The following is a 17,273-nucleotide window of genomic DNA, read 5'->3' as shown; positions in this document are numbered from 1 at the left end:
GCCATCTTGTAGCGAATAGTTGATTTAGTGCATTTGTTTTGCTCCTGTCAATTTTTTTTTGTTTTCTTCTTTTCAATTATTTTCTCTCCTCTTCACTCTTATTAGAGTGATTGCATTAAAAAGAAACAAATACACAATCAAATTGCATTTGTGTGTATTTTGATTTGTTGACAGTCGCGACGCGTTTTTCAACTTCATCTACAAACTTTTTGTTAAAAAAAAAAAAATACAAGAAAAAACAACCAATTTATTTTAATAAAATATTCAACTTTATTGAATGAAATCATATTAATTATGATTCAATAAAAAGTATTTTCATATTAAGTCATTTAAATAAATTATTGTTATTTGGATATTGTTTTAGAATTAACCCAATCTAATAAGAAAAATGTTTGCAAGTTTCTTTGAGTGAATTACGATATTGATGTTTTTCTTTTATCTTCTTTGTCGGTTTGTTTGTTGAATTTAATTTAAGAGTTTTTTTGGTTTTATAGTGCAGATGCAAAAGGTAAGTTATGCTAATTTTTGTTTTGATACATTTTTTTGTTTGTGTATGTAAAAAAGTTGATGAAAATAAAAAAAAACTGGGGAAGAATGTTTTTCTTTGATTTTTGTATTATTTTTTGTATTTGGTTTGCCAAAGTGTGGCCTTCATCATTTGGCCTTGTAAAGTGTTTTTTTTTCTGCTCTGTGTTTTTCGCGAGTGATAAAAAAGGACATGCGGTTTTTAAGGAAATTTCCAGCACAAAAGTTGTGGATGAAGATTAAAAATATTTTTTGGAGGTAAGTTGCTTAAAATATAAAATTTTAAAATATAACATATTCTTACCACCTTAGTTCCATTAAATTTCAAAAACATTTAAATATTGCAAAATACATACCTTAACCTTTTTACAAAGTAGCTACAAAATGCTAGTCTTGAAATTTTCAGCTGGTCAATTTTCGTCATGATTGTGGAATGGAAATAAAATCCAAATTCTTGTCTGTTGAAAGTAACTACTACCAACTTACTTATGCATGCAGTTGCTTTGCGATTTTAACAATTTTCTGACTAAGGTTTTTAAGTTGACACGATTTTTGACAGGGTTCCACGGAAGATTATGTAATGAAGAAACTTGTTAACATACCTAAACACAGAGGCGGTAGACTAGACTAAAATGAGGCGTGTGCGAGAGTAAATTTGCGGGGCCCCTAGGAAATTGATTTTGGACTATCATTATGCACGACTCGATCTCACGAACTTGTTCTTAAATTTCAAATAGCTTTAATTTTTAACTTTTTATATAAATAAGATTTGTTAAATGTACTTAGATATCAGAAAAAAATTAATTCGTTCTTCAACGAATTTTTTTTTAATCCATACACAGTATTTCTAAAATGATTAAAATACAAGGAAAAATTAGACAAAAGGTGTTATGCAAATCTTATAAATATAGGAATTAATGACTCAGTGATGTCAAAATAAAGGTTATATCATCTTCTTTCAAAATTAAGAGGTCTGTCGGATCGAAGCTTGGCATTTCACCCTCAAACCTGTGGGAACCTTAGAAATGAAAATCGCTCTTACCTTTCAAACAGACTGCATGACCTAAGTTCCAATTTCTGACTTGAAAGACCTCTGGTTTTCAAAAGAAGACATTATTAGCTTTAATTTGAGATTAAATTTGCCTTTTAACTCCATAAGATCAAAGGGTCGTTGCTAATGTGTCTTATTTTTATTTGATTAAGTAATAATGTTTAACTCATCGACCAACATACCAAAAAACAAGACTTTATGAAACTTCCATCGTTTCTAACCTTAAAACATGCTGCGTTATGAAACTGACAACCTTTGACCCGGAAAACGTCTGAATTTGAGAAGAAGATGGCATTACCATTAATTTGACACCAATATCGTCTTTAAGCTCTATGAGATGCACAATTCGTTTTACCACGCCAACAGTGCCTAATGCAGACGGGAAGACCTGTGGACTGTGGTTTTCGTAATTACTAACAGCCCTCTTTCACTTCAAATTTGAAATTTTCTTTACCTTGATGAGTTAAGCGTTTCTGCAGTGACCGCCCTGCCTAACAAAATCTTGAATGAATTTGAGCAATTTCATTCACCTATTAAGGCGCATTTTTAGAAAAAAAAATCAAAATCGTTATACCTTAACATTTTTCGGAAAAAAAAACTATTTTAGGTGAAATTGGTATCAAATTTTGCAGAAATTATTTATCTACATTCCAAATTTTAGAAAAAATTAAATGTAAAATTTTCTAAAATTTGACTATTTTAATAAAAAATAAAATTCAAACTTTCTTCATCAAAATAATAGAAACTATTAAAAACTAACACTTGATTTTTTTTTCATAAGATCGTAAGTAATTTTTGAGTAAAATTTGAGGTAATTCTCTAAAATTGGTATAATATTATTACATAGCGTAACGTGAGTTCTTATTTGTCCTACAGACCATTTTTGCCGAAAATGAGTTATGGATGCCATCTTATATTTTGGCCACGCTCTTTCGATTGCTGCAAACAGAATCGTCCTATCTCTTTTAGTTTTCAAGATAAAAAAAAAAAATTGTCCCATAGACCAAATTTGTTCGATGAATTTGATGCTTATTTGTCCTATATACGTTTTTGTATGCAGTAGGACAAATACTGGCTTTATAATTATGCAAAATTTGTGCTTAAATGTTCTATATCCAATGAAGTTATATTTTTCACACCAAATAACGTCCCCATATTAAATCCTCTTAATAAGAGGCTAAAAACTCAAATTTTAAAGTCATTACATTGCCAAGAGTATCGTTGCTTAATGCTAAGGTAACCATCTCTAATTAAAAAAAGAAGGACATCATCCATATCGTCCCGTTTTTGCGTGAACCACTTATCTACACAAATTTTGTACAGTTCTTAAAAGAAATATACATTTTACAAGAATGTGGTTGGTAAGGCTAGTCTCACGTTAGTCTTAAAATTTGAAAATTGCCACTTTTCAAACAGCCTGTAATATTGCTGAGTGCTATTGCTATATTGACATAAAGCCGGGATTTGATTCTTTCTTTAAACTATTGTTTTTTAAAATCACTTGTTTATGATTTCTATTAAAAAAAAAGAGGCCAAGAAAAAACCAAGGGGCTTTCCCTGCTAGATGCAGGAAGATATATAAAAAAGTTGTGTGACTATTCTAGGTTTGTTTTTATTCATCATCTAGTTGGAAGTTTTTCAATGAAGTTATAAAATTGTTGATTTAAAACCGGAAAAGTTTGGTGGATTGTGAATCCGTCCGTATTTTGAAACATCAATGATTCCGCAAAATGTGTTCGAATACGGAGTTTCGAAAAGCGAAAATTAAAAAAACTCCACTTAATAAGATTGTTTTAATCATTTTTCAGGAGATCAACAAATTGGCGGCGGAAAACAAAAATGTTTTACGTCCTTAACAAAGTGTTTAAATTGGTACAAATTGTGAAAAATCTGTTTATATACATTGAGAGCGTTAGCGAGAAAACAAATTTTTTTACAGGAAATAAAGTTTACCCATTCTTAAGCTTTATACAAAAAATTATTTCATTCAATTTTAAATACCTTTACAAAATTGAAAAATAGAAATAAGAAAAAAAAAGTTTTTTATCACTGAGATTGTGTAACAAAAAATGTATACATTTCATTAAGTTTTAAATTAAATTTGGAATCTTAAGACCAAAATTTTAGATAGTACAAGGTGCTTGGCAAACTAAATATGTGCTTCACTTAAAAAAAAAAAGTTAAACTATAATCTTAAATTGTTCAATTTTCTTTTTCTATCGAGTGGAAACAAGCCAATTTAAATTATTTTTTTTTGTTTGATTGTTATAAAATATAAATAAAGAAAATAGACATGGTTTTTCGGATTTTATTATTACCGAGACATTTTCATTTGGAGCCCGCGGGGCCCCTCCAAGCGCGGGGCCGTGTGCGGGGGCACACTCCGCACACCCCTTCCGCCACCTCTGCCTAAACAAAATAACGAAGCAAAAAGATTTGAAGTCCACTCAACAAATACTTATCTAAAGGAAATAAATCACCAGGAACAAAAGAAATGCAAATTAAGAGACTGTATTGTTGGCTTACACAATAGTTTCGTTTGTACCTAAATTGGGTCCTTAACAAAAATTATGTTTTGGGACCCCAAAAAACTTAAATACGAATTAATATTACTTCAAATTCAAAACCACTGCAAAACTGAGCAGGTGATCTTTTGAGGGCTTATCTAAATAGGGGTCAAAAAAAAAAAATAGGGGTCTACAGGCATATTTATAGCGGAATCCAAAAAAATTCAATCTAAAAAATTGTAGGTAGTTAAATGCTAATTTGTTAGAATTGTTTGTATTTGTAGCTATTATTGTAAATTCAATTAAAAAATGTATCATTCAACACTAACTTTAAGCTATTACACTACACAACAAGGTTTTGGATGAATAAACTATACAATACTTTTCCAAGGGTTTTTGGTGTGCTGAACTCGAATCCGGTTTCTGAAATATTCTATCGTTTCCTGATTCTCGCCCATGTTCTTCGGATGTGGATCTCGAACGGGTTAATATGATTAACTCATTGAATTCTGACCTTGATAGCATTGTCGAATGGGGAATAAAAAATCGCGTAGAATTTAATGCGTCAAAAACACAATGCTATTTACTTTTATTAAAGCGAAACCTTCCACCCATGCCACTTTCCATGAGTGGTACTTGCATCGAGGAAACCGACCACCTTTCAGTTCTCGGTATGTGCATTACAAACCACCTCCTGTGGAATGAACACATATTTGACACCGCTAAATCCGCTGCTAAATGTTTAGGCTTCCTCCGAAGATGCAAGAAATTTTTCTCCCCGTCTGATCTAGCAGTTATTTATAAGGCATATATCCGTCCAAAGCTCGAATATAACTCCCACATATGGGCAGGTGCTTCAATAACGTCGTTGAGCTTCTTGGATAGAATACAAAATAGAGCTATAAAAATGATAGGTGATAGATCAATAACTGATACAATTACGTCTCTCGAGCACCGGCGCGCGTAACGTCTCATGCCTCACGTTGTTCTATCTTTATTTTTATAAGCAATGCTCAGAAGAAATAGCTAGTTGCATTCCTCCCCTTAAACAGTTCAACCGTAGCACTCGCGCTTCCAGGAATGCTCATCAGTTTACCCTCGAGTCCAATTTCGGACTTACCGTCAAATACAGAGATTCTTTCTTCAGCCGCACTACGCGAATGTGGAACGCATTACCCGCCTCTGTTTTTCCATCCCATTTCAGGACTCAGGACTTCAAAACTAATGTACAGGGATAGGATCTTGTGGACCTAAAAACTTAAAAAAAGGCAAAATGAAACTCCCAAAAAGGCATAAAAAGGCATTTATTGAGAAAAGAATGAAATATAAAAATTAATTGCAGTAATTTTGAACAATCATGAGTTTTTTAAAATTTTCAGTTAACAAGCGCCTGCGATTGTCCCTTAAGAGTGCTCTAAAGGAGCTAAAATATCTCTCTACATCTGTAGAGACGACTGGACCCCAATTAAAGAACTCGACATCGCCAACTTCAACATTTGCCGGGAGCTCTGGGGTCGAACTACGGCATACGTTCGTTAACGTTTTGACTATTTCTTTCTCTATTTGATAGAGACATAAAGCGTCAATACGTTAACGTACGTATGTCGTAATTCGACCCCTGGATTTGTGTTCCAATGTATTACGCAATTTATTTGTTCAACTCTTTCAAGTCCCTTATTTGCCAAAAAAAAAAATTGATCTGTATTTCTCAAAAACATCTTTTGCGACTGCCCCTTTCGTAGCTTCCAAATCTCTCTTGATTATGTCCAAAATCTGGAGAACTTCTTCAAATCGAGTATTGTAAATTGAGTAAGTTTGCTTTTGAACTCTAATACGTGTCGGTTGTCGGCCGCGCAATAGAACGTAGAAGACAATAAATGGTAGCAATAGCAGACAAACAAGTTGCATAGGTAGATCTTTTCATTCGAATTTTGTTTGTGTGGGGTAATTAGTGAATTTTTAATATAGAATAGATATATTGATCAAGTAATATACTGAGTAAGTTAGCTTTTTATTTGAGTGTTTTGTGTGTAGGCATTACCTTTAAGACGCTAAAAAGATAAAAAACATAGGAAAAGACAAAATAGGCAATAACAAGAGAAAAGACAAAAAAAGGCAATAACGAAAGAAAAGGCAAAAAAAGGCAAAATAAAATACATATATTTGGCACTAGGGGGTCGTGAAACGTGTTTGTTTTTAATCTATAATGTCGTACGATTAAGCAAGAAAAAAAGGCAAATTCCACAACATCCTATCCCTGCTAATGTACATCGGTATCTCCTTTCAAACCCCTCCCTATTTTCCTAATGCTCGTACTGTGTTCATCATATTAAGGGTAGAGTAATCCCTTTAGTGCGCGCTCATTATAAAAAAAAGCTCTAGTTTTTTGAAATATTTCCATTAGAAAATGCAAAAACACGTTTTTTGGCTGATAGCTCTGGTCAACAAAATTTGACTATTTTTATTATGAATAAACTAAACTATACTTTTGCAATAGTTTTCGGTGTGCTTAACTGAAATATGAAGCCAGAAATATTCTATCAATCTTAGTTCTTGAAATATTGCCGTTAGAATTTGCGAAAAAAAACGTGTTTTGTCTGTTTTTGAGGTTAAGGCTATGATGTGGGATACCTTATTTCAACATAATTTTTAACGGGTTCTATAAGAACTGTTTTTCTTCTTTGAAAATATGTTTAAATCTTTCCGATATCTGTTTTATTATCCGAGATATCTTAAGTTTAAGTACGTGTGCTTTGGCTTATTTTATCAATAACGTTATTTTAAACTGCACTAACTTCAAATTAAAATATCTCGGAATATAAAAAAGATATCGCAAAGATTTAAACAGATTTTTAAAGAAGAAAAGCAATTCTTATACAAACCTTCAAAAAGAGTGTTGAAAAAAATTCCCTCACATTGCAGCATAACTTCAGAAACAGGTGTTTTTGCATTTGCACTCCGGTTGCTAAAGTCAATAGGAAAATTTTGAAAAAAAAAGTACCTTTTCAAACCATAATTTTTGGCTCAAACCATAATTTTGTAGCTCGAAAACTTTTTAAAATATTCAATATTTTATTTAATAAAGGGAACTGAAATCAGTTACAATCAGTTGTAAAAAAAATGGTCAAGAATGAAATTTTAAAAATTTTCTGCATTGGTATTTACAATCATTATTTTTTTAATTTGTATTTATATAAAAAACTTCTTTAAACGATTTTCAAATAAAAAATTCTTAAAATACATTGGTATACAAGAAAATAAAAGGCATACTTTTTTGGAGGGCAAAGTAATGGAAAAGACTTGATTGTTTTTCAGTTTAATCAAAATTAATCTTTTACATACATTACAATTTGAATGTGTGTTTTTTTTTTTTTTTTAATAATAATAATTTTAACTAGTATATGCCTTTTAGACCTAAGGTCATCTAAATGCATACTGCACGGCACTAGTTACAAGGAATAGAAAGATAGGAAAGAATTTTTTGTTGGTACAGTGAATTGAGAATAAGATGATTATTATCTCATAATATAATCCCACGGGTGGCTTCCATGTTGGGGGATAAAGAAAAGAATGCTGCTTGAGGTAGGGCTCGAACCCACACCTCCAAGTTAGCAGTCAAGCACTACATCCACTTCACCTTTGCCACTCAATGTGTTTCGAATAATTTTTTTTTCATATAAAGTGAATGTTTCATATATGTATGTATGTTTTCTCTATAATGCCATCTTTAATTTGATATTGTAATTTTGGGCCTCACTGTAAAAATTTGAATAAATGAGAATGGGCATTTTGGACGTTGAGCGGCCATTAATGAAATTGGTATCAAGCTAGAGCTATAGCTTAGGAAAAACTTTTACATTGGAAGTTTAGCTGTATTGCTTTAAGAATACAAGACATTGCATCGTTAAATGTGTGAAGGAAAAATTGAATTATATATTTATTGTAAATATATATAATATGAAGCTTTGTCATTTTCCCTGACCCTGAAGATATTGATCTTGAAAAGCCGACCAATAGAACTCATAATACAAGATTTTTTGTTTTTGTTCGACAATTTTTCAAACTATTCAAAGTAACAAAAAATTGAACAACAAAACTCTTAAAATAGGCTTGAAATTGTTAAGCTAATAGTTTGGGTTCTAGTGGTTGAATATTCAAGATTAAGGTCTTCAGAGTAGGGGAAAATGACAGAGTATCATAATATGCATATTAAAGTTGCAACATTGAGACAATCTGCATAAAGTGTTGAATGAAAAAAATGCATTTTATCCGCTTCTGAAGTTCGTCACAAGAATAAAACTTCTGCAAAACATAAGTAAGACTTAATAACATCATAAAATAACAAATTCATTAATGGCCGCGTAACGTCCACGTTTCGTACAAATTTGCCCATTCTCATTTGATTCAATTTGATCTTACACTTGTACAATTTTACTAATGATAAAATGCTTAAGGTTCAAATGGAACAAAAACACACCTGTAAAAATATCAAACCAAGTTCTCCAATTTTGATATTATAGTCCGGTCAAATTAGACTAAAATAAGGGGCTGAGGTTACATAAATTCCCAGCAAGCTGATAATTGGTAGGATTGTTGGAAACACCATCATAAATTAAATCTAAAAAGTCCTCATCGATCCGAGTCCTGGAAAAAAATTTACTTAGGGCCAGTTGTACAAACGTGGTTCAGCCTCGGATCAGGAATTTAACCCACCGATTTCGGCGGATTAGCTGCGGGTCAGCTTCGGTTCAAGCATGGATGTGGCCATTTTTACATATGTGAACCTTGCACGAGTGCTAAACTGGAACCTTACCACCGATTTCAGGAGATAAAAGTTGCTGAACCACGCATTAAATATTTGTACAACTGGGCCTTAGGGTCAAAGGTTCAGCAAAACGGTAAGTCTTATCAAAAATTTTAGACCATATTATTATCTATAAAAAGTGTCATAACATTTTATTTCCTAAGACCCACCGTTTCTTAGGTATAACGATTCAAAAAGTTGAAGTTGAGTTGTAATCGTCATAATCAGGCCTATTCTAAAAAAAAAACTCCCAACTGAAAAGTTCCTAAAATGTCATTATTTTTTTTTAAGCTTGAATTTCGTTCTTCAGTAGTTAAGAATATGGGGAAAGCAAAAAAAAAGGAAATTTTCACCATTTTTCCAATTGGGGCCCTTTTTCCGAAACCATTTCCCTGGTAATTTTTGTTTAGAATAGGTCCGAATATAATACAGGGTGTCCGATAGAGAATGGGCAACCCAAAAAACGGCTGAAAGCTACACTTATGACTGTTCTAAAAACAGATAGAAAAAAGTTCTATCGCAACTAGTTCATAAAATATTGGCTTTTTTCGTTCAGTGTATTTTAAATTTTATTATCTTATGTTTTCGTTCACTAGAACCTCGAATGAATGAATTTTATTTATTTCTTTTTTTTTTATAATTTTCTACAATAATTATATGAGTACATAAACACTTTTAAAATCTCATAGCTATTGCACATTCTTCTTAAAAAAAATTTGAAATTTTTTTTTCGATGCAAAATGTAAAAAAAGTATTTTATGAAAAATTTTAAACACCTGTGGTATAAAATAAATCTATAGAAACTTAGGTGGCCAACTTTCTCGTCTTCGTGTCTAATTTTAAAATGGACTGAGAAACCCACTGCCCTAAAAAAGGCTAAAAATCATACATAATTTAAATCATTATTTTAGGTAATCAGTATTTTTAAAAAAATTTTTTTTTCAATGGGTCAAAAGTTGTCTGTGAGTGACCATTCGTAAGTTTCGACGTACACAGATGACATCAAAATCTTTTTCATAACTTTTTTGTTTAAGAATTTAACGTCAAAAATGCACGTATTCCCGCAAATGTACAAATGCTTTTCAGGAAATGATAATGGCAGAAACAAGGCAGTTGCGAGAATAAGGAGAAGAGTGAATAAACTGACCTTGAGAGATAATTTAAAATTTTTTGTATTGACAAGGTGTCTCACGATAAGTCAACTGATCAATCCAATGATCTCCACCGGGACGAAACGCCAAATTTTTGTATGGTTAAAAGGCCGTTTAAAACTAAATTAAATCGGTAACATAAAAAGCATACAAAAAAAAAAAGAATATAGAATATTAATTCTTCGAAGGAAAAAGAATGAATTTGTTGCATACATTTTTAGAAGAAAAAATACTTTTTCCAAATAAAAAACATTAAAAGGACTTTCTTAGCTTTTTTTTGATCCTTCAGTCAAAGGTTTAAATATTGCTAATTTAAATAAAAAAATTGATGTACTCCCCCCTCCCGCGCTTCTCATTCATTCCATCCGCTCTAAATTTTTCAGATCGATTTATTTTAATTCCTATAGATGATAAAGAACAAGTGTGAGAGCAAAAAATATTCACCTTAAAATTTTAGACATTTCTTATCCAAGGATTGATCCTCTTTAGCATTTTCTTCAAAAGATACAGTGCGGAAAAGTTCCCGAAGTATTTTTTTTTTTTAGTTTTGACAGTAGAGCTGTAATCAAAGCATTAAACTAAATATTTACAAACACATAAACTACATTTACTAAAACTTCAACGCATTTCATACATTTGCATCTTGTTTCACAAAAAAAAAATGAAATTAATAACAAGAAAAGCTAATTAATCCATTAATTTTGTTTTTCTTTTACATCAATATAAACATTTAATTAACCTCTTTAAGTTGTTTTCAATTAATAAATGAAAATCCAAAGCAAAACATTGAATTTAAGACATCTGTTCCTCTCGAGAGTTGTTTTATTCTGCTCTCGATTCTTTATTCCATCCTTTCAACAAACTTTTCGGTTATTCTTTTCGTGCCTAGTTCCGTACTTATACTTGTGCCCGTATATATCGATACGATGGTATTTTATTTTATTTTTTATTTTATTTTTCTTGTGGTTTTGTGTTTTGTATTATGTTTTCCGTTTAAATTCTTTATTTTGCCTCCCTATATGTATATATCCATTCGCACTCGTAATGTTCTTATTCTGTAGGAAAAAAAAAAAAATACATAAAATAAAAAAAAAAATACTAGTCATGACCGGGGGCGGTGGCTGACTATACTTTACTTCAGAACGGAACCCTATAGAATATCATGGCAATAGTTTTTCTTCTCTCGACAGCCGACAGGCCCAAACAGTGAAACAGTTTTAGTGGACCGTTGTTGCGTTCAAAAAGCAGACGTGCACAGAACAAATCACATCTAATTTAAAAAGACGATTCGAAGTGACGTGAGTCTGAGAATACGCCGCACCGGGTTTGTTGTCGCCATCGTTTGTCGTATAGTCGCCACCGTCTTCGTCGTCGTCGTCGGTTGATTTAAAAATAATTTATTTGGATATTTGCTACAAATCCACTGCGGCGTATACGTAACATTTTTTTTTTCTTGTTTGCAATTTATATCTATTTTATGTGCGAACCGCGTTGACGGTCAATCAAATTATTGGTTTTATTTCAATTTCAGTTTGTCGTTTTTTTTTTTATTTTCTCCTTTGAAAAGAATATTTGGCAAAATTATTATTATTTGCTTCGAAATAATTGCATTTTCCTCATTATTACCCAACAACAAGTAGTGCCGTATATTTAATTGGATTAACGACAAAAAGGAGAAAATAATACATATTCGCAGAGATTTTATTTATAAAAAAAAGAAAAAAAAAGAAAATAAAAAAAAAAGCAAAAAGAAGAAATTCCATTGTTGACCTATGGCCGACGTATCGATTGGTGCGCTTCTTTATTTCTCGGGAGAGTTTATGTGAATTTTTTTTTTGTTTTTGTAACAGAGCATTAAATTATTATCACAACAACATTTGTGTGCAGTTGCATTGCAGTTGTTTTGTTTAATGTTTTGTCTTCTCAACGGGAAACTCGAAAAAATAAATTTGATTTTTATTTTGTGCTAAAGGTTTAATTGGGAGCAAGTTGTTTTTTTTTTTGTTTACAAAAGTCAAATGAATTGAATTGATATCGAGAGTAGAACACCTACCTTATACACACGCCCATCAGTCCTCACAAATCGGGTAAGTGAAAAATGTTTAGTTTACGTTTATGAAAACAAACGATGATGATGATGAAATTTGAATGAGTACATGTTCATAGTTAAAAATACTACGAAGAACAACTAGAAACTTGAACTTTTTATTATATTTTAAAATTTGTATTTCTCGGAAATAGTATATAAAGTGCAATGTAGTAGTGGTGTCAATGTAATGCGGTTTATATTGAAAAAGCACGCGTCCAATGTATGTGTTTGATGTTATGCAAGAGGAAACATCATGATTTTTGATTTTTAATTTTATATTTTATTTGGCTCTGTGCTCAGATAAAAGGGAAACATCAAATTCACAACATGTGTAATATACAAGATTTTAACAAGTTGTTAAACAATCAAATCAACATAAGACATGCGACAATTTGACATTTAAAATTTTCCCGTGAGAGATTTCAACAATAGGTTCAATTTTAATGAGCTTTTTTTCTTTAAATTGTAAGATCATTGAGAATCTTTTAGGACGAAAATATATTAAATAGCTAAATATTGGTTTCGAAAGCCTTTTTGTATTTAACAAATCGGCAAGGAACATAAAATAATAATAAACAATTGTCGGTCGAAAGTGGAGCGATAAGTGGTTAAAATTTGTTTTAAATGAATAAAATATCCTTGGCATCCTTATTTTGATGAAAAACTTCCTACATCAATATTATTTATCATAACTTTATATGTAGTTTTTTTGAATAAGGAAAAAAAATTGAAGAATGCAGAGTTAAACAGATGGTAACCCTGTTCATACATTTGTGGGACAACTTTTCTGTACTTGCGACACACAGTAGGGAACCTTGTATGGGAGAGTGGAAAAAACTCCGTAAAATCTAAACTACTGGACCGTTTTTAATGAAATTTTCAGGAATAATAGGAAATAAGAAGATAAATCAACACCAGTAATTTCCGCCCACTGCCCTGCCTACTAAAGTGAAAAATGGCTATTTAAGTTGAAAAAAGTCGAAAACTAGCACTTTTGTATGAAATTTAACGAAGACAACGTGACTTGCAGTAACCAAAATATGCTTTTCTGAAGGTTTTCGATGTTTTGAACTCGAATCCGAAGTCATAAAAAATTAATCAGTTCCTGTTTTTGAAATATTAACGTTAGAAAATGCAAAAAAAGTTTTTTCTTGACTATTTCTTACCTTGTTCTTTTATATAAGTAAAATTGTCTGAACATATTTAGTAACGGTTTATATAATAACTGATTTCCTTCTTTCAAGATCTGTTTAAATCTTTTCGATATCTTTTTTACTGCCTGAGATATCTTGAGTTGTTTGGCATGGTATATCTACCATATAAATTATACCGTCATTATCTCCTTTTTGATATATGAAGCCGAACCCACTTACTACATTTTAAGATATCTCGGGAAATAAAAAAGATAACGAAAAGATTTAAACAGGTGAAAGAAGGAAAATAGTTCTAATAGAAACCGTTATTCACGTTGTATGGGGAACTGAAAAAAACTCAATTAAACCTTAACCACTAAACCGATTTTAATGAAGGGTAATTCCATGAAAAAGTGGACACGAATTTTAAACAAATTATGCAGTCTTTTTTACTTTTTTTATTAGCAAATTACTATTTACAAACGGCAACTCTTTATGCAAGTTGCAAGAAAAGATTCTTTGTTGTATTCCCTTATGGATAGACATAAAATTCAGGGAGTTTAATAATCTAAAAGCATTTTTATAGCATAAGCTTGCCAACAACAGAAGAATTTCACATGAAAATGACGGAAAAACAAGCAAACTGAAAATATGATGAGTCTAATAGTGACGATGAAAATATCCCCTCGTGAGTGCTAAAATAAGTTAACATTTAAGCAAGCTTCGTTACACACTATTCGATTAAAAAAAAACTTGAGTGAAAATGCATCTTTTCTTTACTTTTGGAACCACAAATCGCAGGTAACATGAGTTACCAAAATAATGTAACGTGAGTTACCTAAATATTTTAAAATTTTTCCTCGAAATATTGGAAAAAGGTTTGGTTTTGTCACTCATATTAAAAGCTTGTAATTTTGTATGTATGGAATCTTCATTGAAAACAAATTCAGATTCTTAATTTCACATAAAAACTTCATACTGTCGGACTCTTAAAATTCGTGTCCGATTTTTGTAACGTGAGTTACCATCAAACTTTTATTTTTCCCAAGCAAATGTTAAAAATAAAGACAATTTTTTTAGTTAATTATGAAAGTAATAGTTATGCTCCATTCATGGATAGTAATTTCGTATCAATTTACATTAAAATTGAAAAAATAAAAATTATTTATGTGTTGGAAATTTTTGTGAATGTAACGTGAGTTACCATGGAATTGCCCTGAAATTTTCAGGCAAGATTATTTAAAGCAAGGAAACCAAAATAAGATTTTCTTGCAAGCTTAATTATTTTATTTTTTTATTTTTTTTTTTTTTAATATGTAGGTATTTTCAAACTAACGTCAGATTTGAATTCATCGGATCAAAATACATATTAAAACATATGATTTTTAAAAAAATCTTTCCATTTTTTATTATAATCTGCTTTTTTAGAAAATACGTTTTTCACATTTGCTTAGCTTCAAATTGCTCTAAAAAGTTTATTAGGACGAACTAGGATGAGATTTTTGGTGCCAAATGTTGCTGAGACTCAACACTATCACATGATATGAGTCCGCCCACAGAAGCAAACAGAGGAAGTAGTTAAAACAATTTTTGAACTCAAAATTCCGGAAAATTATAAGTATTCTTAAAATGAAAAATCGAAAAATTTTTTTTCCGCTAAACTTGTAACTGATATTTTTAATATATTTACAAAAAAAAATTTTTGAAAAGTCAAAATTTAACTGATTTTATACCATTTGAAAAATACTCGTATTTACATCAATTTTAATAATTTTTCAACTTTGAATACAAATTTCTAAATCTAGAAATTTTTTTTGAAAGAAATGCTTTCACATCCTGATTCTACAACATAATTACAGTAAGAAAAACTTCCAACATATAAAAAAATCCAGCTTTCACACGAATGAGTTTTTTCCACTTTTTTCCCACTGTGCGACACTCCCTGAAATAGCAAAGCCTAGTGAATGACAAAACTCTCAACTTTTATTGTATGCGTGTAATTAATTAGCAAGAATGGAAGGGAACTACAATTTGCTGCCGTGCTCTTAAAGTGAAAAATCATCCTCATATATCAATAAATGAATTTTCCTCCAGAAACAAACATTTTTCTCGTTTGCGGCACAATTACCTACATAATCGTTAATTTTAAAACTTTTAAAATGACTATGATATTGTGTTAGAACCTTAACATATTCAATTTAACATACCTAGCGTTACAGAATGTCACTTTTGCGCACTTACAGCTGTCAATATCTAACATTGCCCAGTTCAGCTATCTGCAATTTTTTTCTAATTCTTAATAGAACATAATATCTCTTTTTTTTTAAGAAAACAGAGTACATGTTGTTGGTTTAATTTGAACGGAGGATTGGTTGAGTTAAAATGCGGTCAAAATTTGAGTTAAACGGAAATAAAATATTTTACCATTCTGAGAACTATGCTCAAATAAGGTTTAAACCTCATTTTGACTGCTAGTGGCGCCACAAGTTTGGTCTTAAATCCTATCTAAATTGTCCAGTTTAAATTTTTAAGATCTCAACATCTTCAGTATAGTGCCATTCATATGAGCTGCGAACTGCGGCCGCGAATAATTCTTTTAAAGCTTTTTCTAAAGCAAATATTACCTTATTCATATTTTAATTGTTTAACAATGTCAATAAGTGATCATATTTACGTATTTAAATATATATAATGTTGAGCAAAACTAGTTAAAATGCGACTAACAACTGCGAACTGTCAAATGTAAATTCGCGACACAAATACAAAACGCCATTGACTTAATATATATGGACTGCTAGAAGCATATTTAGGTTGGTTCCACTTGTTTCTTCGCGATACTAGCGCCCTAAAAAAAAGCGGAGAATAAGTGCAACATTTTTGACGAAGTGCGAAAGGAACAAATATAGAAAAACAGAGAAAGCACTACCTTTTAACGACAGATGTCATTCACTAAAAGTTTCCTTTTTTCGCCGTCTAAGGTTATACCGCTAGTAGAGCTAGAAAGATGTGGAATCATTTTTTTTCAATTTTTGTATGGAAAAGTCAAACGACTAGCAGTCCATATATAGTAGGTCAATGCAAAACGCATGCCACAAAACAACGAACTAATAATTCTCTCGAATTTTACCTCACTTTTAATTTAACATCAATTTTTGCATTGCAGTTCGCAGCTCTTTGCGACTACTCATATGAATGAAATGTCAAATTCAGCGACCATTAGCAATTCGCAGACGCAAGTCGCATCTCCATATAAATGGCATTTAACGGGATATCTAAATAAAATTTATTTTTTTTTTCTTTGAAGAAAACAAATTTGCATCAATTTTGGACGCAGGAAATCTATATTTCCTTAGATAAATGTCGTTTGAACTAAAACAAAGAACATGACTCGATCCGGAAGGCATTAAAGCCTTTGAAGTTGAAGTCTTAATTAATGATATATACGCTCTTCGCACTTTTTTCCCTTTTATAATCAAATTATTTCTACACAATCAATCCTACAATCCTCAATAGTAACCTTTAGAACAAGTCGTTGTCTTGTCATTTTAGTACAAACGATATTGTTAGTATCGCTGAGTTTAACAAGTTTGAAACATTTATGACAATAAATGCATGCGTTTATGATTTTCTCGCTCGAGATAATAATGTAAAAAGTACAAAACACATGACAAAACATTTGTATAGATGTGTTGTGATGATTTGTCAACTTTGAGTAATAATGAAAATTTTTATTTCGGTGCAGCTGCAATCGGCTTCCTACACAATTTTTATATGAATCAAATTAGTGTAGTGCATGAGATTGAAGATCAAATTGAATAACAAATAAAAATTAAGAAAATTATGAGTGTAATTTATAATCTTCAAAATGAAGGCAAAAGTCTATTTTAAATACTCACAGCAATTTAAGTATAAAAATAAAGTTTTAGTACTAAAGTGATTTTATTATTTTTCAAAGTTTGATCACTGATCTTTTTTGCATTTTAAATTAAATTAATTTAATCTCTTCCTCATGT

The 17,273-nt window shown here is 30.9% G+C and overlaps 1 protein-coding gene across 2 annotated transcripts in view; it reads left to right on the top strand.

The window, feature by feature from the left end:
• Positions 1-369: 369 nt before the first annotated feature.
• Positions 370-17,273, top strand: part of LOC129909888 (serine-rich adhesin for platelets) — a 408,462-nt gene continuing 391,558 nt past the window's right edge. The window contains exon 1 of one of the 2 annotated variants that reach the window (XM_055987033.1): positions 370-508. In XM_055987033.1, the coding sequence (XP_055843008.1) occupies positions 500-508 (9 nt within the window). In that variant the 5' untranslated portion in view covers positions 370-499. Of the gene's footprint in view, positions 509-11,586; positions 12,126-17,273 lie in introns of those variants that run through there. The other variant, XM_055987034.1, reaches the window with a different exon arrangement.

Source organism: Episyrphus balteatus, chromosome 2, assembly GCF_945859705.1.
Source record: "Episyrphus balteatus chromosome 2, idEpiBalt1.1, whole genome shotgun sequence".
Taxonomy (NCBI): Eukaryota; Metazoa; Arthropoda; class Insecta; order Diptera; family Syrphidae; genus Episyrphus; species Episyrphus balteatus.
The sequence above is the reverse complement of the archived record's forward strand: the minus strand, read 5'-3'. Positions and strand labels throughout refer to the sequence as shown.